General features: G+C 39.0%; 1 protein-coding gene and 2 long non-coding RNA genes across 3 annotated transcripts; all 3 read left to right on the top strand.

The window, feature by feature from the left end:
- Positions 1 to 30: 30 nt before the first annotated feature.
- On the top strand, positions 31 to 1,821 carry LOC147221603 (uncharacterized). The gene is made up of 4 exons (XR_015107894.1): positions 31 to 45; positions 174 to 218; positions 1,663 to 1,716; positions 1,786 to 1,821. It is a non-coding gene; the product is annotated as an uncharacterized LOC147221603 (long non-coding RNA).
- Positions 1,822 to 1,977: 156 nt separating this feature from the next.
- On the top strand, positions 1,978 to 3,707 carry LOC147221602 (uncharacterized). The gene is made up of 4 exons (XR_015107893.1): positions 1,978 to 2,000; positions 2,685 to 2,738; positions 3,040 to 3,093; positions 3,678 to 3,707. It is a non-coding gene; the product is annotated as an uncharacterized LOC147221602 (long non-coding RNA).
- A 2,039-nt stretch (positions 3,708 to 5,746) lies between these two features.
- LOC147221601 (uncharacterized) lies at positions 5,747 to 23,656 on the top strand. Its single transcript, XM_086169214.1, has 23 exons — positions 5,747 to 5,761; positions 6,894 to 7,001; positions 7,133 to 7,186; positions 7,268 to 7,321; positions 10,136 to 10,243; positions 10,331 to 10,384; positions 10,609 to 10,716; positions 10,801 to 10,854; positions 11,573 to 11,626; positions 13,643 to 13,696; positions 13,797 to 13,850; positions 15,275 to 15,328; positions 16,223 to 16,276; positions 16,704 to 16,757; positions 16,931 to 16,984; positions 17,069 to 17,086; positions 17,163 to 17,216; positions 17,642 to 17,704; positions 19,235 to 19,400; positions 19,651 to 19,757; positions 19,982 to 20,062; positions 20,145 to 20,327; positions 21,599 to 23,656. Exons 1-23 carry the CDS (start codon positions 5,747 to 5,749, stop codon positions 21,752 to 21,754), a joined length of 1,761 nt encoding a protein of 586 aa, XP_086025340.1. The 3' UTR covers positions 21,755 to 23,656.
- The last annotated feature ends 935 nt before the right edge of the window (positions 23,657 to 24,591 follow it).

Here is a 24,591-nt window from a genome sequence, read left to right as displayed (position 1 = left end):
GTTTCAGGGGCCGCACTGGGGATGAGGGACCAGAAGGAAAGCCTGGTACACAGGTTCCCATCCTATAAATTATCATCCCAAACGACACGTGCTTCTTCTATTACACTATTGAGCTCTCGTCGTCTCTGTGTCATCATTACGTTGTTACGCATTTTCATGTTTACTTGTTGCAGGGTGATCCTGGCTGTGACGGCTCCCCTGGTGAAAAGGGAAACAGAGTAAGTTGGCTTTTCCATTGTTTTAAAACCAATATTGCGGCTATTTGATGGAAACAGTGCAAATAATCATAGAAAACAGATGAGTGTCATTTCTGTGAGTACGTACAACCTAAAAATTGTTCACCAAAAGATTTTACCGATATGTATCATCAATATACACTCCTCAAAAAAATAAAGGGAACACTTAAAAAACACATCCTAGATCTAAATGAATGAAATATTCCTATGAAATACTTTGCTCTTTACACATTTGAATGTGCTGACAACAAAATCACACAAAAATCATCAATGGAAATCAATTGTATCGACCCATGGAGGTCTGGATTAGGAATCACACGCAAAATTAAAGTGTAAAAACAAACTCCAGGCTGATCCAACTTTGATGTAATGTCCTTAAAACAAGTCAAAATGAATCTGTGTTGCTTCCTGAGTGGACACTATGATTTCACAGAAGTGTGATTGACTTGGAGTTACATTGTGTTGTTCAAGTGTTCCCTTTATTTTTTTGAGCAGTATATATAGTTCCCACCATAGTAAGTAGGTGTGTGGTACTGCAGTGGTTGCAGACAGAACTGCACCTGCATGGATTAGTCCTGCAACCTAGAGGTGCCATAAGCTGCCTTTTATAGAAAAAAAGAACATATCTATCCGCAAATGTAAGTCGATATGAGTTTGCAGATCGGCTTAGGTTCCATCAGTCTACCTGGCAGCTTGTCAGGTTTAAGCTTTAAAACACTCTCGATAAGGGCTGGGAAAACCTCCTTGATTTGGGGTTATGGTTTCCACTCCATTGAGACTGCATGGCTTTTTTCACGGTTAATTTTCCCCCAAAAATTGTCATGCTGAGCAACACTTGGAAATAAAAAGGGAGGAAAAACAAACACCTTGTAAACTCTGACTCCTGCATCCAGCCAATTCCACTACAATTAGCCGTAAGTTAGTAAGAAAGCTGTCACTGCTGGGCATTTAATGTCACCAAGAAAGGAGTGTAAAAAAAACATCAATCTTATGTAAATGTGACGTTGAGTTTGACTCGCATTTTAACAAGATAAGGAAGATTTGAGGAATTGAATATTAGATATCAAGCAATTTGATGACACCAAGAAAGGAGTGTAAAAAAAACATCAATCTTAAGTAAATGAGAAGTTGAGTTTGACTTGCATTTTAATGATATAAGGAAGATTGGAGGAATTGAATATTAAATATTAAGCAAGCGATTTCTGATCAGAACAGTAAATCCTTGCTTGGCAAAATACCAAACGGTGCACAACCTGCAGTGGGGGATAAATCCGGCTGCTGAGTCACTCTCTCTGCTTCACTGATGCTCGGATCGACCGAACAGGCAGCTGTGTCATGATATAAGCTGTTGAAAGACAGAGTCAGGTGTGAATATTTGAGTTGACAGTGGCAAAATTGGCGAAAATTCCTTGATCTTTTTTTTTAGGGACTTCCTGGTCCGGCAGGCGCTCGAGGGCAAGCAGATTCCAAGGGAGCTACGGTAGGTAGCCACTAGCCTTCCAGTCGACGTAAATCACATACTACTGACTTGGTTTTAACACGCTTACAGAATCCTGTGACTAACAGGGTCCCTCGGGCAAGCAGGGGCAAGATGGGAGTCGCGGAGCCACCGGGGCGAGGGTGAGTAGAAAGGCCGAAATTGAAATAATATACAGTACTTGTGCGATTATTTATTAAATTTAGAAAAACCTGTTGTTTGAAACTTTTTAGGGATTTATAGGAAAATCTGGGTTGATGGGCCCTCAGGGACCAGTGGGCATCTATGTAAGTGACATCATCATCTCAAATTTCCCAAAAGGGGATGAATAAACTATTATCCTTTTACGATACGATTACAATGCTGATACATTGCAGAACAATACAATGTTCTGTGATTAAACATTTGCAGCTGAATGTTTAAGCATTCCTTTCTATTCATGAATATTATATACAACCTTAGTATTACTGTCTGTCTCACTGCACGGCCATACTGGATTCCTATCAAGATACCCTTCTATCTCAGTTTCAGAGGCAGAAATGGGTAATTGAACCCAACTTTAGCACAATAATATACCTATTAAATGTATTCAACACTTTCTTTTACTTTCCCCCTGCCCTACCGTTTGTATTGTGTCAATTCAGTTACGAATCTGGCCAAAGTTAGCATCAGCTTCTGATAGATGTAACAAGCCATTCTGGTCACACCACTTCAGAATTATCAAAATTAATGAATAAGGATGCTGAAAGTTTTCAGTAACACCAACTTCAGTTTATTTACCCTTTGATTCAATGGGCTTCCTTAAAAAATGAAAAACTTCAATCTGAAGAAACAAAAGACGATATAATGTATTCATCCTGCCTTCTCTAGTAAGCGCCCCAAAGCATCCAATATTTAATAGGAACCCTGTGCATATAATATTGTTATTTGTATGTACAGTATAACACATAGATATCTGAACGTCTCCACAGGGTTACCAGGGAGCGGTGGGTCTGACCGGGAGGCATGGCGCCCCCGGCCAAAGGGTAAGACGCTACAATAATCTGCCAGTCGCAGGAGTTGAATATAGATAGACAGAAGATAGACAGGCGACAAGGAATACTCCAGTTTATGCACATTTTGAAATTGCAGTCGGCGCAGTAGTCGGTATGTTTCATAATAGCCATTATTGCATTTACTGTTGTTTAGTGAATTGCTACAATCCATTGAAACGGGATAGCGATGATCAATATGACGGGAAAATAGGACATATGCCTGGAGGTGGGATTTTACAGTTGAGAGCGATGAATGTTAATCTTATTTTGAGATGGGATTTCTGTTCTACAGGGCTATGGTGGCGTCAGAGGACGCCCCGGCATCCCAGGAAAGACCGGAGCAAATGTGAGTCACACGTTTTCTCTCATTTTCTCTTTCCTGTGTGTGCGTTTGTGTGTGTGTGTGTAAAACCTGGCTCACTATCCTCCTTCACTTGAATGTGATATGACAAATTATATCCCAAATGTAGTATTAATAGAGAGCTTAGTGTCTCTCTGAGGCCCTTGTTGAATGTGGACTTCATCACTGAGGGGGCGGCTATGGCACAAGATTTATTAAACTAATTAAAGTTATGGGAAAAAGTATTACACTAATGAAAGAGAATCATTTTTCAAGATGACTGGCAACAGAAAAGCACTCTAGGACCAGGTGTACACAAACACACACACACACTTTTAAAAGGTGAAGGCAACATACATAGTATTGAAGACATTACACACACACATGCATAGAATTACATCTATGTGTGTGTGTGTGTGTGTGCACGCGTCCAAAAGTGTACTGTGTGTGATGCGTGCATGCCTCAACAAATTGGAGATGCACATTCATTTCATTGTATTTGCATCTTACACTGACCACAAAGCTTTTATTCTGTTTCAAAACATTTCATTCATTTTGCATCATATTTTCTCCACAAACTGTCCTCTCAGGGTGCAAAGGGCCCACCCGGTGAGAGGGGCCTTCCAGGCCCACAGGTGAGAGCAAAACTCCTCTAGCTCTTAGCACAGATAGTTTGAAAAGAGGATTAGTGTATGGTAAATGAGAAATGCTAAAAATCATAGAAATTCAATAACATTTTAATAGCTACAGTCAGAAATATACAAGTGCACACCATATGCTTGAGTGGGCACAGCTGCACTGATGAAAAAAAAAACAAAAAAAAACATTAATGGTATTTTCATTACCAAAGAACTAAACAACAACATAAAACTGCACCATATTTTTTTATGTCCTCTTCCACATTAGTTTTTATGACTTTGTAGAGAATCTCTTTAACAGGCCAGTTAATCAATATTCATAGATAAGGCCCAAGATGAAATGCCACAGTGACATTGCCAGCTTCTGTTTTGCAGGGCCGTCAAGGACAGCTGGGCCCCAAAGGCCTTGAGGGATTCCGAGTGAGTAGGTCTAACATAAATGGTGTTTAATATATGATAAGAGTATAACAAAAAGATCTATCTGCATGCTTAAAGATAATAATGCTTTGTTTTTGCGAACTTTTTTTTGTTGTTGCCGCGATTGTCTTTAACACCTCAAATTCTCATGTGGGAAATATTTGCATATCATACCTTGCAAAGATTTTAAATTCCATTTAGAAACCATGGCAGATATCTTCTTCTGAGTCCTTGGGCTCGCTCATATTAAGGTCGCCTCGGGACATGGCTTGATCTACTGCAGTGGTCTTGCCAGGCATCCACCATTGCTATTTCTATATGAATATCAAAATACTTGTATAGCTGCAGCTATTACCATGTAACTGTCAGTCATAGTAGTAATAGATCCACGTGCATTTCTACTTGTTCTTTTTTATGATATTATGTATTTTTATTATATTACATTTTATTATATATTTATTTTACTTTATTAATCCTTTGAGGAAAATTACTTCTTTGCATTTAAACCATCATGGATGAACCAGTTTGCAGCCACTTGGCGGTGCCAGGGGAGCAGGAAGGGGTTCAGTGTCTTGCCCAACAACAGTTTGACAGGTTTGGAGGAGTGCAGGAATTAAACCAGAAATGTCTGGCTCCAAGGACGGCCTCTAACCCCCTGAGCCATGCTGTCCCCAGTTAAAATATAAAGATAAAATTTGTACCTTTGCTCAGAAATCTGGGGTTGAAAACAAGAGAAAATCTGAAGTTAGTGGGGAAAAGGCGCAAGACACACGGTTTCTCCACTTTTACTATTGAACATACTTGTATTATGAATGTATACATTTTTTAAAAAGTTCTTATTAAAAGAAACTACAGTGATTTGATTACTTCCAGCAGTTTTACCTATGTGTGTTCTTCACCAGCATTAATACAAAATGTTCTGGAGATCAAAACGGTCATCTTTCGTTGATTTCGGCTGTCCCAAATAACAAGATCCCCGGATTCCCAATAATAACTTGTACAAAAATTACAAAAATACATTTTTTGGAAAGCATGATTAATATAATAGGACAGCTGGAAGTGAAAGAGATGACATGTTGCTCTAAAAAAGCGGCTGCAACTGAGACTTATAAGACTAAACTCAATTAATATTTGCACCTTGGAGATCAATGATGTCCAAAATGAAGATATCAAGACAGGGGACTTTGCTGACTGGATGGAGGAGGGTTGGCACACCTTGGCATAAATATATTAAATCTGAGAAGAAAAAAAAAGACCACATTAATGAGGCAGAGATTTCAAACTATGGTGCCGTCTCCTCAAGTCAATGTCTATAGCCGATGTCCGTCTTCTTGTCTTTGCATCTCTTGGTACTGATGAAGACGTTCAGCCTCATATCTCTCCCAGCACTTAGGCAATCATATATATTTAGTGTTTGCTGTCAGAGCATATGGCAGCTTCCCAACCTTCAGACCCGGCCTCTGTCTCCATCACACTCCTGCTTTCTATTTTGCTCTCTTCCACTCCCTGTCTGTAGGTTTCTCTCCCTTATTTTTACGGTCAAGGCAGAAAGCCGTCCACACTGAGCTTCATGTTTCCTCGAGTTCTTTCGCTGAGTTTTGATCATGGGAGAGTGCTGGGTACTACAGTACATAGGCAAAAAATATACTGCTCCAAAAAATAAAGGGAACACTCAAGCAACACATTGTCCACTTGGGAAGCATTCATTTTCAATTGTTTTAAGGACGTTATTTCAGCCTGGAGTGTGTTTTTACACTTTCATTTGAAGTGTGACTCCAAATCCAGACCTCCATGGGTTCATACATTTGATTTCCATCCATCAATTTGTGTGATTTTGTTGTCAGCACATTCAACTATGTAAAGAGATGAGATCTAATAAGATGATTTCATTCATTCAGATCTAGGATCTGTTCCCTTTATTTTTTGGAGCAGCGTATATTCAATAGGAAGAGATAAGTAGAGGAGATAGCGTAATACAAGGGTTTTTTTTTTTTTTAGAATTTGGAATACTTTGGCAATCTCTTGCTGGAAATTGTTAATCTCTGCATCATGGATGAACCATGAGCAGCGGGGAGCCACTAAGCTGTGCCAAAGCAAGGAGGAGTTTGGGAGTTGAACCAAGATCCTTCAACTCCAAGACAATCGCCCTTTCCACCCATTATTCCACCCATTATTCCTTATCGGATGTCAATCATCCCATCCTTGTGATGTAAAATATAGGTCATTTTGCAGTCAATCCATTTACTGATAGATGTTTCTGTCAAGTTGTTTTTTTTTTCCATGTCCTATGATAGTCCTCTGGGAACACTTCATAATAAGCTCTTGCATTCATTTAGTATAATAATTTGTTCCATGATTTCATAGAATTCAGAAATAGAACAGAAAAGAGATGGATACAGCACTGCATGGCATTCCATTATTTTGGTAGTTCATTAATTACAACCTGCTGAAAATGAACATTTAGAGGCCAATGATTAAACAGTTAGTAAAAAACAAATGATTTTGATATGTATCATTCTAAGGTGGTGAGCTGATACGTTTTATTTTACGTCTTATAATTATTGTATTTTTAAAACAATTCTAGGTGATCACCTGTTGTATGTAATATGCATGACTTACAAAGAATTTACAAACAAAACATTCGTGCATGCGCTTGAAATGCTAAAAAATATAATGAATGATAATGATCAAAGACTTTATTTTGTTATACAGTTTTCCCCGCTTTCTTTTTTTCCTTCAAACTATTTTTAGGGTCCCCCGGGTAAGCCAGGATCACAGGGTAGCAAGGGGGTTCCTGGTTCTGCAGGGGACCAGGGGCCCCGTGGCTCTGCAGGGTCAGTTGGACCAAGAGGGATGCTGGTGAGTTTGCATTTTCCTCCACAATCCATTACAATCATGTGTTTCTTCTGTCATGAAAATTATTGTAAGTGGGCTGGTAATTCTGTGATGAGGTATGAACATGTGATGGAAAATAAGTTTGTTCTCATCAGGGGCCACCGGGGCTGATTGGACTGAGGGGTCAGACTGGAGCAAAAGGAGACAAGGTGAGTGTTTTTTATATCTATAATAAGATTATACAGTCATTGGTCAAAGATGTAAATCAATGTATTGTGTATACTATTCAGGGAGCGGTGGGTCCTACAGGTGATGCTGGTGCTCCGGGTCTATACGGACAGCAGGTTAGCGCTTCTCTCGCTGCTGTAATTCTTGTCACACAACACATCCAAAGAGAGAAATTCAATATAACATGATATATGTTTGTATGTTTTAGAATTAGGATCATTATTTTAATTTAATCATATGTCTGGTTGATATGGAAGGGCCCTAATGGTGCAGCGGGTGAAGAAGGAACTCCTGGAAAAAAAGGTGACCAGGTCTGTAATTTTTCATTTGAACAAAACACACAAAGTACACTCTCACAGACTGACTCGGTGCGTCAGTGATATTTGGTATCAATCAATACTTGATTTGTCTTTATCCAAAAACACCATTAGATAACAATGAGATATTATGCTGAGCATCCCAACACTGACTTTGAGTACCCCTGTGAAGTGCAAAAAAAAGTGCAGTGTATATGGCATCAATGTCTGGAGAATTCTTAAAATTATTATTGAGAAGCCCAGCAGAGGTATTGAATGTACTGCATCCAAAATAAATTATCGTCTCAGCAGAACACAACACAAGAACGCCATTCGTCATAGCGGCAGAAGGTAGGCATTCATCATTCACAGACGCAGGAGAGAAAAGTGGTCCAAAGCCTAGTCCAAAGTTATTGTGGTAGTGCGATGTGGTTAGTGAGATGGATGGAAGGGCCTCGTTGCCTGTTGATAAGAGACTGCAGACCAGTCTGGTGGTTCTGGTGCGAATAGACCTGTATCTCCTTCCAGTGGGCAGCAAGTGGACTAGGGATTTTAGAGCTCTTATTTCCCTCAGGTAGAAGAGCCATTGTTGAGCCTTTCACAGTAGAGGTGATGTTGGTGCTCCACGCCAGAGTCACTCCCAGGAACCTGAATTTTGTAACCGTCCCCACCATCGCACTCCTAATGGAGATTGGACTGGGGTAACCATGGAACTGCCAGACCTACAATTATTTCCTTGGTCTTTCTGATATTACAGACCAAGTTGTGGTTCTTACTCTATGAGACCGGCTGTTGCAGCTCACGCCTGTAAGCAGACTTGACATTGTTACAAATGAACCCGAACACCGTGGTGTCGTCCGCTAATTTGGTTATTGGGGAAGGTGGGGCATGCAGAAGTCACTTGTGAAGTGTGTGTAGTAATGGGCTGAGCACACACCTTTGAGGGGCTTGAGGGCCTCCTTAAGGGAGTTGATGATAAGGGTGGATGAAAGTGTGCTTCCTAAATCTAAAATACTGTGAGCGGTTTCTTAGAAAGTCCATAAACCGATTACATAGTGTGGTGTCCCGTCCAAGGTGGTGAAGTTTGGACTGGACATTAGCTTTGTACTGATATATAATCTGATAATGTTAAGGTAACAACATTGTTTTGTAGCTTTAAGGTGATGGAGCAAGCTACAAATATAAAGATGAATTATTTAGAATAGAAATTACATACCAGAAATTGAAAAAAAAAAAGTTTTTCACCATGACAGTGAATGGGACTCTACTAAAGAACATGTTTTTTTTTTCTCATGTAGCATGACCTACTGTCAGGAATATTGTCACTGGTTGTCGATCATTTTGATAATTATTTTTTTCAGCAAGACAATATCAAAAAGTAGTGATTAAATAGAAGCCCTATTTTTTTTTTTTTTGTAAATAACATTATAGAAGCCAAAGCATTGGCCTTATGCCATGGAGGGATCAAAAAGGTATTTACAATAAGGAGACCAAAATGGAAATTCTTAAAAGGACAAAATAATTGAGTTAATAATTGACAACATATAAACAATTAATATTTGCGCTTTGATTTTTCTCCAGTCCAAAAACCCATTGACTTTCTTACATAATGCCCTGGTGAAATATAACTGCCCCTTTCCATGGAGGTAGGTGGATCAAGTTACTGGTTGACCAAAGCTTGTACTAACCATGACCAACCCTCTCAGCCAAGGCGACCTCACTGGATCTTTCCAGGGCACGGTGTTGTTGGGCCGGTTTGAGCTTAAGTGTGTTCAACTATTTCATCAAGCTGCATTTCTCTCATGGTTTGTGCAGAGCACGTGCAAAGCCAAGCTTGTGCACCGCGGGTTGCCTGGCAGCTGATGAGTCGGAGTCAACCACAACCCTGGTTGTAAAGTTAGTGCTTAACCTGCCTCTCCCAGACAGCTATTGATCACACCGATGCCCAGTGTGAAAAGTCCAAATATCCTTGGTGCGAAATCAAAATTGTGTTGTTTTTGTTATTTTAATTTGCACTGCTTTATGTTAAGATTTAGATAATTGCAATGCCATGATAATTGATATGATTCGAAAAGTGGCATATGTAATGGATTCAGCAGGTGAACAGTTGATTATTTAGAAATCTTAACAATTGGTGGATAAATAGACCGATTCCTCATCTCCTACTCATCCTAGAGTGGTCTTAAATTTCCTGTCTCGCCTGTCTCTTGAACATATCTAACAGTCGGTCATACTCACCACAATGGAAAATGGCTAAATTTCGAAATGTGGGAGCCAAGTCAGCGGTTTATGACCAATAGTATCAGGCCCTGTTAATAAGGTATGAACTTTCTTTCAGTTCGAACATGTATCCAAGTAAACACCCTTTCATTGTGGACAGAGCGAGGCATTCAAGGTTTAAGGCAATGACCAAAGTTGATTTACTGGATTTTTGTGCAGTGCAAAGGACTTCTTGAGACGGTCTCTCAAACCAGTTTCCGCTAGAAGCTCATATTCTCAAGCAGCGTATCCACGTTAACACAATTGTGTGCATGCAAGTTGTATTTTCTTTTTATGTCTTCAAATGACATTCAGTTGAATTCACTTACAAATGATTCATTGAGGCCATCATAATGTATCATCCTCCTGAAACAGGGACAAACAGGCATCAAGGGAAAGCCGGGGCCCTGTGGGTTGAAAGGTGAGCCGGGACTGCAAGGTTCCCGAGGGCTGAGAGGTGCCCAAGGGTCAGCTGGCAAAGAGGTTAGAAATCTTGTTTTTCTAACTATTTAAATTGGAATGAATCGAGAATTAGACTGCACTGATTCCTGACTCTGTTTCTCGGTGCAGGGAGATGCTGGAGAACCGGGCGTGCTTGGTCTTGCAGGGCCCAAAGGAGAAAAGGTCAGTTTCATTTTAATCATTGTTGCTAGTCAGCGCCATTTTCTCCATGTCTTTATTCGAATCGACAAAGGGTGACGGACTGCAGGGTGAACATCATATTTGCTCTCCAACCATTTGCAGAGCCCTTTGTAAAGGTGGCACACAATAGAACTGAGGGAGGCTGCGGGCTTTGGCCCCGATGAGTATCCTACATTTCGAAATTAACATTATTGGATCTTTCATAGGGAGATTTTGGGAATGTTGGCTTGCTGGGCTCAGAGGGGCCACTTGGGGTCCCAGGATCACGGGGACAAAGAGGCACCAAAGGAGAGAAAGGCTTCCCAGGCTTGATGGTAAATGATTATACGGCAAACGCATTCGTACCCATTAAGCTTTATCATCACTTTTTGGCTTTGACTAATTTTCCATTTTTCCAGGGGCAGAGCGGCCTGGTCAGAAGGGCTGGGCCATCAGGCTTAACAGGAATACAGGTAAGTAACTGGTGGTTGCAATTTCTCTATTGTGGCACCCACAAAGAACGGTGATTTATTCATAGGTTTTATCATGCTCTAATTTATAGTGTTTTTGCTGTCTTTGTAAATCTATTATAAGGGTCCTCCAGGTGTTTTGGGCATACAAGGGCCTGGAGGGCCACCTGGAGAGAAGGTATGAAGTGATTGTTTTTCTATATACTTTGATATTTAGTTATATGTACTGTATATCTGTACATACATGCTGAGATTGCATTTAGGGTTTGCCCTTGCAGTTAGATATTGCCCCTTAACATAACAAATTGTCATGTGTTTCTCCAGGGCTTATTGTGCTGTATGTCCACTCTTAAACAGTCATGTAAATCAATATCTCCATCACACAGATTCTATAAACCAAATGGTGATTTTCTGCATCAATATTGTCATTAAATGTCATTTGATGTTTTACTATTTTTTTTACCATTGCATTAAATAATGCAATCTACACGAGCCTCATATATCACACCCAATACGAAATGTCAAACAGGATGATGTCTTCTTTTTAAACATAAACTTGATATTCTACAGGGAGACAGAGGCCCGTCAGGTTTTAGTGGGTATCCAGGGATCTCGGGTTTCAAGGTAGAAAACATCCGGCAATGATAAACACTTAAAAAATATAACATCAAACTGGTCGCTACCATTGTTAACTGGCATTGTTTACCCCGTCCAATGGCAGGGCAAGGCCGGAGACCAAGGTGTGAAGGGTGATGTGGGAAAGCCTGGACCATCGGTAAGCAGGCATGCAAAATTCAAGATGGGGAAAATGCTTTGGTTTATAACGTTTGGGTGTGATTATGTCACATCCCGTGCTCCACCATGTTCCTGATGATGAAAGGGGAAAAATTGACAAGACATAGTGAAGAAGGCCGCGCAATTTTTGGTCAGTTGTTAACCAAGATTTGAGTTCGTAAGGATTTGGGCTCAGGCGAAGGTGGCATTTGTTATCCAAAGAACAAAATCAGCCTGTCGCGTTTGAATGTGCATACAATATACATACAATAAACCGTCTAAAATCAAGCATGTCCACAGATAAGCAAGTAAGCAGTGATGTGGTGTTTCAGTTTCTACCCTCATGGCAATTTTCCCACTTACTTTCCAACACTGCATCTGTTATTTCCTAGTCAAAATGATTGCGCTCTGCAGGGTTTACCAGGGCCTGCAGGAAGGCGCGGTCAAACAGGTCTTAAAGGGTCTTCTGGACCAGTGGGATGGAGAGGAGCACCTGGAGAGAAAGGGGGGTCGGGAAGGCCAGTAAGAGAGCCGAAACAGCGATCGCTGCTGCGCGCACTCACTGTTTACACCAGGAACAGCAATTACTCTGATCATACTGTTGTCAGGGATAACTCAGCATCTATTTGTAGGGTTCATCTGGCCTACGCGGACATAAGGGATCAAGAGGATTATCAGGATTGAAGGTAAGATCCAAAAGATCAGAAGATCCAATTGCAACTTCCTTAGCTCATTGCAGACTGGATCGCAGTAAGAATCTGGATCAGCATGAATGACTGAGTATGTTTGCGCATACAAACAATATGACTGTGGTTTTTAGTTACAGCTTGTACTAATGTGTAAGGACAACAGTGATTGAGCAATGGAAGGCTAATACACAACAATATGCAGAACACAAAGGTAGTAAAGGATACACCATATAAGAGTCTGATGGATGATAAAATCTGAATAAACTTGTCTGTAAACATACATATTATTTGCAACAGCAATATGTATCCCAGTATGAACAGTCAGAAAAATGGATGGTCTATAACAGTTGTCGCTACTGTGTACTTGATCATGCAAAGACTAATCAGAGAATGCATGATAGAACTACCAGTCATAATAATGGAGTGTATGACTTTGCACAAGAGACTGAAAAAATGTGAACAGACAACATTTCACAGATAACCAAAATGTTTTTTCCTTCAAGGCAAAGTACTTTTGCCCTGTATTTTTGTTCACCTTTTACGATAAATATATATCAGAGCTTGCTGCCATTGAGCTTCACAGAGAAGGCACCAGGTGTTTCTGGAGGCATATGATTTTTTCATATCTTCTCGGTAATCTTTGTATATTATCACCCTTGGCTTGGCTTTGCAGAGCACTTAAAAGGGAAGGAACCTATGCAGATCTGCTGACTGAAATCAAAGTGGACTGAATGAGACCAACAGATTTGTCTGATGACATGTTGAAGCGATGAAAACATTAACGTAGGATGTTTTCAGAGGATAAGAATTTCGGGATGACATTTGCAGGATGAACTGAATGAGAAACAATTTTGGTTTTCAATTGAAGCATCTAAATGATCCCCATGAAAGCTGAAAATGTGACTGAGCCAGAGGGTGCGCTTGCCTGCGCACTCTTTCAAAGCTACAAAATCATCTCTAACTACTCATACGAACATATATTGCCTTTTTGCACATGTGAATGAAATAAAATGATCTACTAAGTGGCGAGCCAGTAATAGTCTGGACATGGGCAAAGTCAAGAGTTAAATCCAACATCTATTTCATTATTTTCATCTGAATGCATTATTTTTGCGCTCCCTCCATCCTGCACCTGATACAAAGGAGATTTATAGATTTGTTGACCGCAGAAGAAAAAACATAACATAATAGTTCATGAGTAATATAAATGATTAAACACAGTATTCTGTAAATAAGTGGTATTTAGCAGTAAAACCAGTGCAGAGCTGTCACCGGAGACACGCTTGGACCAAGCCATGTTTTGTGCCTTTTCTGTTCTCCCCTTCCAGGGAAAGGAGGGTGAAATGGGGGTGTGGGGTCCTGACGGCTCCTCGGGCCCTCAGGTCAGTGTCACCTTGTCAACTCCCCATACTATCACACACACGCTGTCACACACTCTACTCATATCATTCATACGTCGTGCTTACTCTACTCTGCATTCAGGGACCAAAGGGCAAACCTGGCCTGGAGGGACGGCGTGGAAAAATTGGTCAAACGGTCAGCTCATGTCTTCATACGTGAACACTGAAGATTATTATTATCAATATCAGTTTCAATAGTTGTATTCCTATTATTATTTTTATTATTAATATTAATCAATTAGTTAATAAGATAAGCTAAGCTAAGCTCCCCCCAGATGACCAAAGTAATAATATCACAGCAATATCACAACAATAGCACTTTCAACTTGCAAAATACATATTTTGTTGCCTGTTCATATATTGTATAGTTATTTTATTGCCTATCTGTATGTTTTATATATATTGTCTATTTTGAACAGTTTTATATTTGTATTGTCTAGTACTACAGATAGAAATTAGCTATAAGCTACAATCTGGTACAAACATCTCTGCCTCTGTGCTTAATGTAATTGTACACTGTCCTAATAAACTTCTAAACAAACCAACAAGCTAAGATAAGATAAGATAAGATAAGATAAGATAAGATAAGATAAGATAAGATAAGATAAGATAAGATAAGATAGCATACAGGTTTGAAAAATCTGCACAGATTTATACCAGAAAGAATATGCAAATACAGGATATAGATACAAAAAATACATAGAATAATATATGCAACAAATTTTCCATAAATCAATTAATTGACCAGACCATGAAATATCCTCATAAAAAACATATTCACCTTATGCTTACGGAAAGACACTGAAACTTAAATGCCCATATTTAATGACCTGGGTCACAGTAATGTGCTCCTCCACACTTGAATGTTTTCCACAATATTGTTGGCATCCTGTTTAGTGTCATCGACTTTCTAAAAAAAACAAGAGCAGAAGAACAATCTCATATCAGGAAGTTCTCTTTCCAGGGAGAAGACGGCAGGACTGGTCCTCCAGGACTGACCGGACCCGTTGGGGAAAGGGTAGGACGAGACACTTCTGAAATCAACCCGATTTAAACACACAATGAGAAACACCAATTTTTCCTTTGCAAAGGGGAAAAGAGGAAAAGGAGGACACAAAGGCCCCAGAGGAAGGAGTGGGGAAAAGGTTAGCTTTGGCTATCTAACTATCATCACTCCTTATTGTTTTAAATTTCTCCTCTTCATTTCTATTCATTAGGAAAAGTTACAATATACATAGACTAAGTGATCTGGTCTTGACATCTCTGGCCATGCAGGGGAAGACGGGGGCTTCAGGTCGATCTGGTCCTGCAGGGAGACACGGTAAATATGTAAGTTGTTTCTAGTCATAACACAGCAGCTCTGGATTTTTAAAGAAGCACATTTACAGTTCTCCAATCAGAAATTTGGCCTGGATATAGTCGCACTGAATTATCCGTTGCACCTTCGTCACTGTTCATTTTCTTTCTCCTAGTCGTATATATCTATCATCATCTATCATGATGAAGTTTGTTTTCTATTTTTTTTTTTGTTTTTAATCTCTTTCTAATCATTCTTAATAGGGGAGCACTGGTCCACATGGAGAGAAGGGAAAAACTGGCAGGCCTGGGGTGAAGGTAAGCTGCTCAAACAGCCTCATTATGTGCAAAAGCTATAAATTGGTACATCTTGGTATGGCGAATCTATTCAGACAGGACAGGTTGTTGTCTTTAGCATCTTTCTCATGTGGCACAACCTAAAGTAAGTTTACAATGCACCCATTCACTCTAACTGGTATAATGATTCAGGTTCAAATATAGTCTTGAATATAGTCCTTGAGCTGCTCTTTTCAGGTTTGCTGCTCCTAAAACTGTACTTGATTTTGCTTCTGGTCAGCTCCGATTAACATTTTGAAGTTTTCAACAACTCTGATAACTGGCTCCTTACTGAGGAAGACCGCATTACCTTTTGGTTTTATCGTTTGTGGTTTGTACTGACCGACATTCTTCTGTTGTATCCAGAGATTGTCATGCGCACCAACACAGGGTGAATAAAATAACTTGACCTGCAGTGTCTGCTCTTGCAACATCATTTATCTTCAAGGGTGTGTTTTAGTTTGGGCCCCGAAAGGCATAAACAAGCCTCAAGTTGTCAAACAAAAGTGCAGGGCTTTATTTATTTGCCATGGTTCGGAACAAGCTTAGACCATTGTTGGTTTTCTTGATCTCCAACATGAAATATAGTTACTGTTTTTATTCTTCCTTCTAAAGAAATGCTTTTCACCTCAAAATGTGACATCTCCTAAAAAAAAAAAAAAAAATCCCCTTGAATGTCAGCCTTGTTATTCTGACTCAGAAGAGACCCTCTGGATTAAGGTGTCAGGGCTCACACTGGTGATTTTGAAGTTTTTAAATGTCTTGTTTCACTGAAGGGTGGATTTGAGTAATGACTTCAAGATTTGAAAAAAAGATGGTAAAACATGAACTTGTTTTGAATATAGTAGACCTGCATTTTTTTTTCTCAATTTGCAGGGGGGAGTTGGAAGTCTTGGACTTCCCGGCGCTCGTGGTGAAGGCGGTTCCAAGGTGGGTTTGTGTTATTGATTGAATGTTTAATAAAAGGCTGGGAAAATTATTTAAATTAGGGATGGTGGGCGTGGTACAACATGACAAATGACTCAACTGGGAAAGATTACACTTATGGTTTTGGTATTTTATTTTATTTTATTTTATTTTATTTTATTTATTTATTTATTTATTTATTTTTTTATATTTTTTATTTTATTTTATTTTATTTTATTTTATTTTATTTTATTTTATTTTATTTTATTTTATTTTGTTTTATTTTATTTTACTGATGACCAGCCATGTCAAGCCTGCTGTAATGCAAGGCAAAACTTTATTGTTACAAACCCATTTGCTATCAGTTCACTCTCTTTCACAATCATCATGATTGGCCTCTTTTAGCACACTTACCAAGGTTTTTCTATTTCATCTTATTTTTGGATTTTAGGGAGTGCAAGGTGCCATTGGAGTGCCAGGGAATCAAGGTCAAAAGGGCGAGCAGGTGAATGGATACAGCTTATTGGGAATACATGCTCAGCCCTCAGGAAAACCAAATTTGTTGTAATCCAGTGCAAGAATCACAAATCTAAAATCATCAAATCATGCCATTTTCATTATGGCATCTCTGAGGAACACTTTGACCCCCCCATGAATTACAACTGTTCCCTCTCTAAGGGGGACATCGGTCCTCGCGGTACTCACGGCGCTCCAGGCCTTCCAGGTTTGCCTGTAAGCATTCTTTACGTATTTAAGCACAACTGTCCTGGTCTTGTTTACAATAATTGGTAACATCCATTCATTCTCCAATTCTAGGGCTTATTTGGAAAGAAGGTGAGAAAACCCATTCATGCAATGCCGGACAAAACCGCCAAATTGTATATTTATCATGGCTTTCTGTGATGGCCAGGGCTTAAAAGGATTTGCTGGACCACCAGGCCCGGTGGGAGCGAGAGGCCTTCCAGTGAGTACATGCCCCAGGACTTTCAAATTTCTCTGCATGAGCTGCAGAGAGTTTCCTCCTGCCCTTATGAAGCCAAAAACGAGTAGAATTAAAAATGCTATGTGTAAACATTTCCAGTTTTCACACACGAAAGTATTGCTCTGTGTAATATATTTTCATATTTGCAAGTATTTTATATTTCCTTTTAACCAATGGCTTACCAAACCTTTAGGTCTTCCACACTTAAAAAAATGTGCCAGAAACATAGATTATTGCTTGAATAAATGTAGATTAGCTCAAATTTTCTTTACATTTGGATGATTCAGGGGTAGTTTAATGCTAAATTTGAGGTACTCCTCGTCCCTGAGGAATGAAGCATCAACATTTTCATGCTCAGACACTGAAGGTGTCTTCAAGGAATAACGGCATCGGCTTGTGTTTGACAGGGGCAAGCTGGTCCACCTGGACCCCCGGGACCCTCGCTGAACCTGACAGCTACTCAGCTGAAGGTAGGTACAAGTGTATAAATTCCCCCTTAAATTCCCCCTTAACAGTTATAAACCAGATACTCCTCGTTGCCTGCTCGAACCAAGGAAGCATCTTGGACGAGACGTGAAACATCTTCAAGGAGAAAGATTAAGTCTAGTTCAGATATAATTGGAAAAGGATTTACCCTTGAGGAATATAGCATAACAAAATGAGAATCCCTAGTATCAGTGGCTAGATAAATTATAATTTTATTTTGACTATCATTTTTTTGAATGTCAGCATTGTGCATAACTTTATAAAAGGCTGGTGTTTTATATTCCTGCATGGTCCTTTTTTCTTTGACGTTGCAATCAATCTGCTATCAAAACTAATGCACACGCGCCCTCAACCCGACCCATTTCCAAATAGTCCTGTGCGTTGTTTTAGTTTTCATTGGATAAATGCATTTCTGGAATGCAGCCATGTACTACCGATGCCAACAAGAAGAGATTTGGGCTTGTTCCCGCTTAGTGCACTCGAGTTTTAGAGATTTATCATTCCCGCTCCGAAGAGGCTGCAGAGCATGTCGTTTTTCTTTTCTTTTTAACAAAAGTTGACAATTTGCACGGAGCAAATGGAGTGAAGAACAAAGTCAGACAATAACAATACAGCTTCAGGTTATTTCTTTCAACTGAAACACCCAATAGACACGCCATCATATGTCAAACCTGGAAACAGGAATAAAAGCAGTCTGAGGGTTTTCACCGTGAATAACCTGAGATCCATCGAAACGCCAACTGCATTCAATTTTCTTCAAGTCAACAGGGTGCATTTACATATATATCGTATTAGATTAAAATTGTCCATTTGTACCTGTTTGGATTTCTAAATTCTTTCCCACTAAATGTGATGCTCTTGGGTTGCACACTCGTTGTCCTGGGACTGCGCTTTTTTGCGCAGGCAGGGTTGGAGATTGAGGGGGAACCTTAATGAGCCTCTAACTTACACTTCCCAAACATACGTTAATGCTGCATGCCGGACACATTTTAAAAACAGACACATCTTCAAGTCGCTATGTGAAACGAAAAGGGTTTCTGAAGGGAAAACGACAACATGCCAAGTTGCAACAGAAATCGTAGTACAGAGAGATGTGCCATTTGCCACAAGTACATCTGTAGGAAATGTAGAAAAGCATCTACATTTGTGTATAAAAATTGCTAAAAAGTGCTGAAAACAATAAGTTGTAGAATATGCTCACAAATGGTTTACAATAGTTTTCATTACGAAATAAATGTTTTATTCACATTAATAAATGTCTTGTTCATTCAAGTCCTTTGTTTGCTCTCTCATTACTTTTACCCGTTTTTCTTATTTGACCGGGGGGGGGGGGTACTAATCGAATTTCCAACTGCAACAACCAGGTGATAACATTAACACTTCTTGGAAGGGGAGGGAGGTCTGCAGGAGAAGCGTAAATTTCCAGGACAACCGAAGATTACATTGGGGTAGAACTCATGTGGCTTTTTTTTTAAGGAAGAAATGCATACGTTACGGTAATGACTCTATTCTAGGAGCTGATGTACATGTCAGACAAGCCCAGCAACGTCCTGGTACAGACCCTGGTGGACTCCCTCTACAGAGACCTACGCTGGTTCATAAGCCCGCCAGATGGAAGCAAACTACATCCTGCCACTACATGTTTGGAGCTTTGGCTCGCCCACCCAGATTTCACTAACGGTAAGACCCAATGGACTCAGGGTCAGATAAGTATCCTGCTTGTTACTTGTTCAGTCAACCACCTTACATGTTGTTTTTATCTGACAACTAAGGGTTGAGTAAGTATACTTTTTTCCTCTACTGCACCTGAAAATGACCCGAAGCTATGCACTACGAAATTTCCCGATACAAAATAGATTCAGGAATGTAACTGTTAACATCCTCTTTTGAAAATCAGAACCACGAGATTTAACTCTGGATGCTGTTTCAGGGATGTATTACATTGATCCTAACCAGGGGAGCCTGGCTGACTCCTTCCAAGTTTACTGTGATTTCACGGCCCATCCGAAGACCTGCCTGTCTCCTCTCCAACCCCGGGTGACAGAACCGCACACACACATATTTACATTTAGTGTGCAATATTTATTGTAATCAAAGAACAACGTTAAAATATGAAACACGGTACCGTCAAGCCAGAAATTATTCATACCCCTTGGGTATCATAAAGCAAAAGATGGAAAGAGAGAGCATATATATTAGAAGGGATCCTATATAACTTAAAAAGCAAATTTTATTCATATGACATGACTGGCACACCACAGGTTCCTGTGAAAGCTTGGCTCAAAGATTCGGGATCCAGTATGTCGTTTCACTGGCTTAGCTCAGCTAAAGACGGCTTCCAGGTGAGTGCTTGATCCTAATAACGCCCATTCTTGACTTTTGCATCTAAGTGTTGGCGTGAATCAAACCGCGCTAAACCTTCAGTTTGAGTATACAGGGACAGATGTGGTGCAGATGCGGTTTTTGAGACTGAACAGCAGATTCTCCAGTCAGAACATCACCTACACATGCCAGCAGGGCAACGGACAGAGCTATGGAGAGACGGAAATCAAGTTCCTGGCTGACAATCGGGTGCAGAGTTACCTGGGGTTGCTGCACAACTGTGAGGTAAGTGACATCAATGGTGAGCAAGGTTGAGTTAACATTCATTGCCACATAAGTTTTATTTACATATCTAAATTACTGTAGAATAAAGCCTCAAAATGGTTCAGTTGTTAAGAGAAAACAACATATATGTTTCTATATTTAGATGATAAATTGAAATTGAAATTTCCCCCCATTGCGGGATAATTAAAAGCACATTCTATTCTATTCTAAATAATAATGATAATAACAATTAGCATTATTGGTATTATAGCATACTACAATGGATAAATAGATGCATAAATATAATTATATACATATATATGTATATATATACATACATACATACACACACATATGTGTGTGTGTGTGTGTGTGTGTGTGTGTGCGTGTATATGTTTTCAGATGTTGTTTCAAAGAGTTGAACATGTTATAGCATTCAATTATTGTACAGAGACATGTATTAGGTTGTTCCATTGTTATAGCCATATTTTCATGTTGTGAATATTGTCGTTTCCATTTAAAAAAGAATGTCCTCCATTTCTGAATTTACACTTTAAACACTTGACTAAGATTTAGTCACTATTACATCAAATCGTATTTAGTTAAAGGCCAGAGAAACATCAAATTAAAGGACATCTAGTAAGTTATGTCATGTCATCTAGTAGGAGGAACTCCAGAAAACAATTCTCGGAAAATAATTAAGAAATGATTATGTGAATCAACTTTTAGAGAAAGCATATTTTGCTGGACTCACTTGGTGATGCTCTCGACTGTTGAGACTACACCAGTTGCCTGCGTATTCCGTCGACCAAGTGAAACATTGGACTACAGGTGGACCCCTGATATCACACCTCATTACAAGAGATGTTACGTTATCTTAACGGAACACTCGGCCATTTTTGTAATGCAATATATTCTGTTACTCGACTAAATGATATCAAATGATCTGAGTCATTTTCATTGAAATTTGCAGCTCCGTCCCCAACCGTGAAGTCAACTGAATCCAATAAAGTCTTTAAAATCCCCTTTGGTTTTTAAAGAGTCAACTACCGAATTGCATTTTAATGTTGAGGTGCATCGGTCGCCAAGGTGATATGATTTCTATGATTTCTGCAAATTTATATGAGCCATCTGAGTCCTTGTTAGATGCATTGGTGGTCAGATAAAGCAGAGATATACTGTAGATCTGTAGGTCTGGGGTGGATAAACCAAGCCGCCCTATTTGCAAGGGGTGCTTTGAGAAAATATTCTGCCATTCTCTGACCTTTTTGAAACTGATTTCTATTCTACAGCCATCACAAGAGCTAAAGTCTGGAGCTCAGACATCTGTGTTCCAGTTTGAGAGTGAAGACCTCCACCTGCTGCCTCTCCGGGATCTGGCTATATTTGGCAACAAAGATGTTACGCAGGAGTTCGGTTTCACGATCGGGCCAGTGTGCTTCAGTTAGAGCGATGCAGCGATTAAAATTACGAAGACGTAAAACCATGTTTTAACTTAACTTTGTCGGTAGATACTCACAAACTGTTTCGGTAACTGCCATGGCGACGATGATCTTGTCGCCACAGCCCGCAAAAACAACAGAAACAGACATATTCCCCGAGGTTGTCCTTCGCACAAGCTTATGGTTGACCATGAACTCTATTAACTCCCGCTTTTGATGTTGATTATTTCTGTATTTTTGATATCTGCTTATTTATGCAATTGCTTGTCACCTTTGTGATGTCAGCTCAGGTAAACATTCACTTGTGGTAAAGTAACAACATAGGTGCTTCAGGAAGACTGATGACAGTTGGACCTAAATGGATACCTTATCAGCTCAAAGCCCGGGTGATATTTTTTTCAAGCTTTTTTATTTTTTTTTCTTAACTAAACCATGTTATATAAATAGAAAATGCATTAAAGGAATGACTGAGTGTGTAGGTAATTTGCTTAAAGCAGCGGATGTGGTATCCATAGAATCTGAATTTCGCTGTACAGTTTTAGCTGTAAACATGGCTGCTGAAAATATGACATTTTTCTGCCCCGTCAAACGTTTGCAAGTTGAGACTGGCTATGTCCAGAACAAGGCACCACTGCAAGATAAAGTAAACTGGTTTGCCTTGAGACCTACCCTCCTGGGGCTAATATCAGAGGGTTAATTGTGAGCAGAGGTCACATGCAAATCTGTTTTTGTCATGTGTTTTTAATTTATTATTTTTCCAAGTGAACAAATCTATCTGCTTGCTAAGGGCATAAGCAGTCGAACAGAGTTAAAAACTGCAGATTTTATGATCGTGAAACTATTTTTGTGCATGACAAGGGGAGCTGCTGCTCAAAACATTTCTCCTGCTTTGCAATGAATACCATTTTCAGTGTTTGAGACTTGAGGGGTTCAAATTTCCACACCCACATTTATGAAGTAAACACAGGGTAAGGAATATATTTGTGAAATTACAAATATCCCCCAATGCACACCAATGCCCGACAAAAAGAGACCTCCAAATTGGTGTTTACCACTCTTCCCTAAATGCAAGATGGTTTTTGAGTCAGAGGTCAACTGGTTGTACTGCTATATGTCTCTTTGTATTGCCCTTTGTGCATCTGATGACAAGATGGCTACACCATATCACACACATTCTTATGACTTTTGCTGCATTTTTTTAATTGGGAAAAATAATCTGATAAATAAATAAGGTTTGAGTCAGATTATTTGAGATTAGGTTTGAGTCGTTTAAATATTATATAAACCTCTGATTTTGCCATCCTCCATCCACGTGTCAGTCATAGTTCAAGATTGAGATCATTTGATGGATGTAGTAGCCAAGGCATCTTTTAAAGTCATTAAATATATCGTGGTATCATCATCATATGAAGTGATTTATAATTGTTGAAATTTGTTGTTGGTGACTGAGATCCCATTCCTAGAAATGAATGTGTTATAAAGACTATAAACTTAAACTGTGCAATTAAAAATGTCTAAAAATCACTTTGCATTTTGTAAAATTTTCCCTTTCTAAAAAAAAATTGAAGGATTTAACTTTTGTTTTTTTGTTTTTTGGGGTTATTTTCCTCTTACGTACGCACATTCATTGATGTGTCTTTTTTTCCTTTACCAATTTTCAAGAGTTTTTATTCATACATTTATTGTCTCAGATGTTGATTAGCATTTTTTTTTTCTTTTGCCGAATAGATGCCTTTTTTTATTTTGTGACTAATAATATTGTAACTGTAATCTACTGAAGAAAGATCAGTTTTTAGGGTTCTCCGACTTAAAGCCATGATTGTCTAAGATTGTGGATAACTGCTGTGCAATTATCTTTATTTGCTGTCCCTGTCTGTCAAGTAAACAATGAATGAATAAATCTGATTACAGTGGATCCGAACTGATTGAGTTTCCAAGTGTCAAGACAATTCCATAATTAAATATAAAATTTAAAAATATATTTGTTGTGATTTTTTGCAGTTTATTCTTCAATACATCACTGGTATCCTCACATATATTTCCTGCGACGACTACCAGAGACTTAAATGCAAACTTGCTTTGTTGCCCTGACCAGTTTTTGACAACATTCGTTTGGGACTTGGAACACTTCTATTTTAACACCTTTCCCTTCATTAAGCTGCCTCATTACCTATAATTTCTGCTACCACATAAATATTCAAGCCCGACTCCAAAGGTCTAACCCTCCCAAAAACGATCCGGCAACTCAGTAAACTTCTAGTTGTAACGTCTCAACCTCAAAAGCATTTTCAATCGAATGACAATACTTATGTTATGTATGTCAAAAGTCCTTAAGGAATCTTCCCCTTTCTGTACAACTTTTCTGTACATGCTTCTGGGGTGTCCGGATGAGAGAAAAAAAGGAATAGATACTGACTTATATCAAAAATATATTATGTGAAGAAATTCTAAAATTGCAATAGTAAGACAGAAATAAAAATTGTATTTCTGCTTTAGAACATTTTTTTTTTCATTTTGCCTATAAATGCCATGAGAAGTCGTATCATCTGTTTGATAGGACACAAAAATCCATTATAGTTTTGACTTATTGTCATCAATACAATTGCTTGAAAAAATAAAATAAAATAAATCCTGGTGTGACACCCCCCCTCCCATCCAACTAATTAAATCTTAAGCGGGTTGACCAAAAAAAATTCATTACACTCTATAATCAAAAATTAATCAAATTTTAGGTTATTTCAATATATAAATAAAATTGGGCAAAATAAACAACAAATTACCATGTCTTTCAATTATAATTGATTATAATTTGATGTATTCCTGTATTCTAAGAAGAATCTTAA

Source organism: Fistularia commersonii, chromosome 22 (genome assembly GCF_037954325.1).
Source record: "Fistularia commersonii isolate RoL2024-O1a breed Wild chromosome 22, RoL_Fcom_v1.0, whole genome shotgun sequence".
Classification (NCBI taxonomy): domain Eukaryota; kingdom Metazoa; phylum Chordata; class Actinopteri; order Syngnathiformes; family Fistulariidae; genus Fistularia; species Fistularia commersonii.
This window is presented reverse-complemented; position numbering and strand designations above follow the sequence as displayed.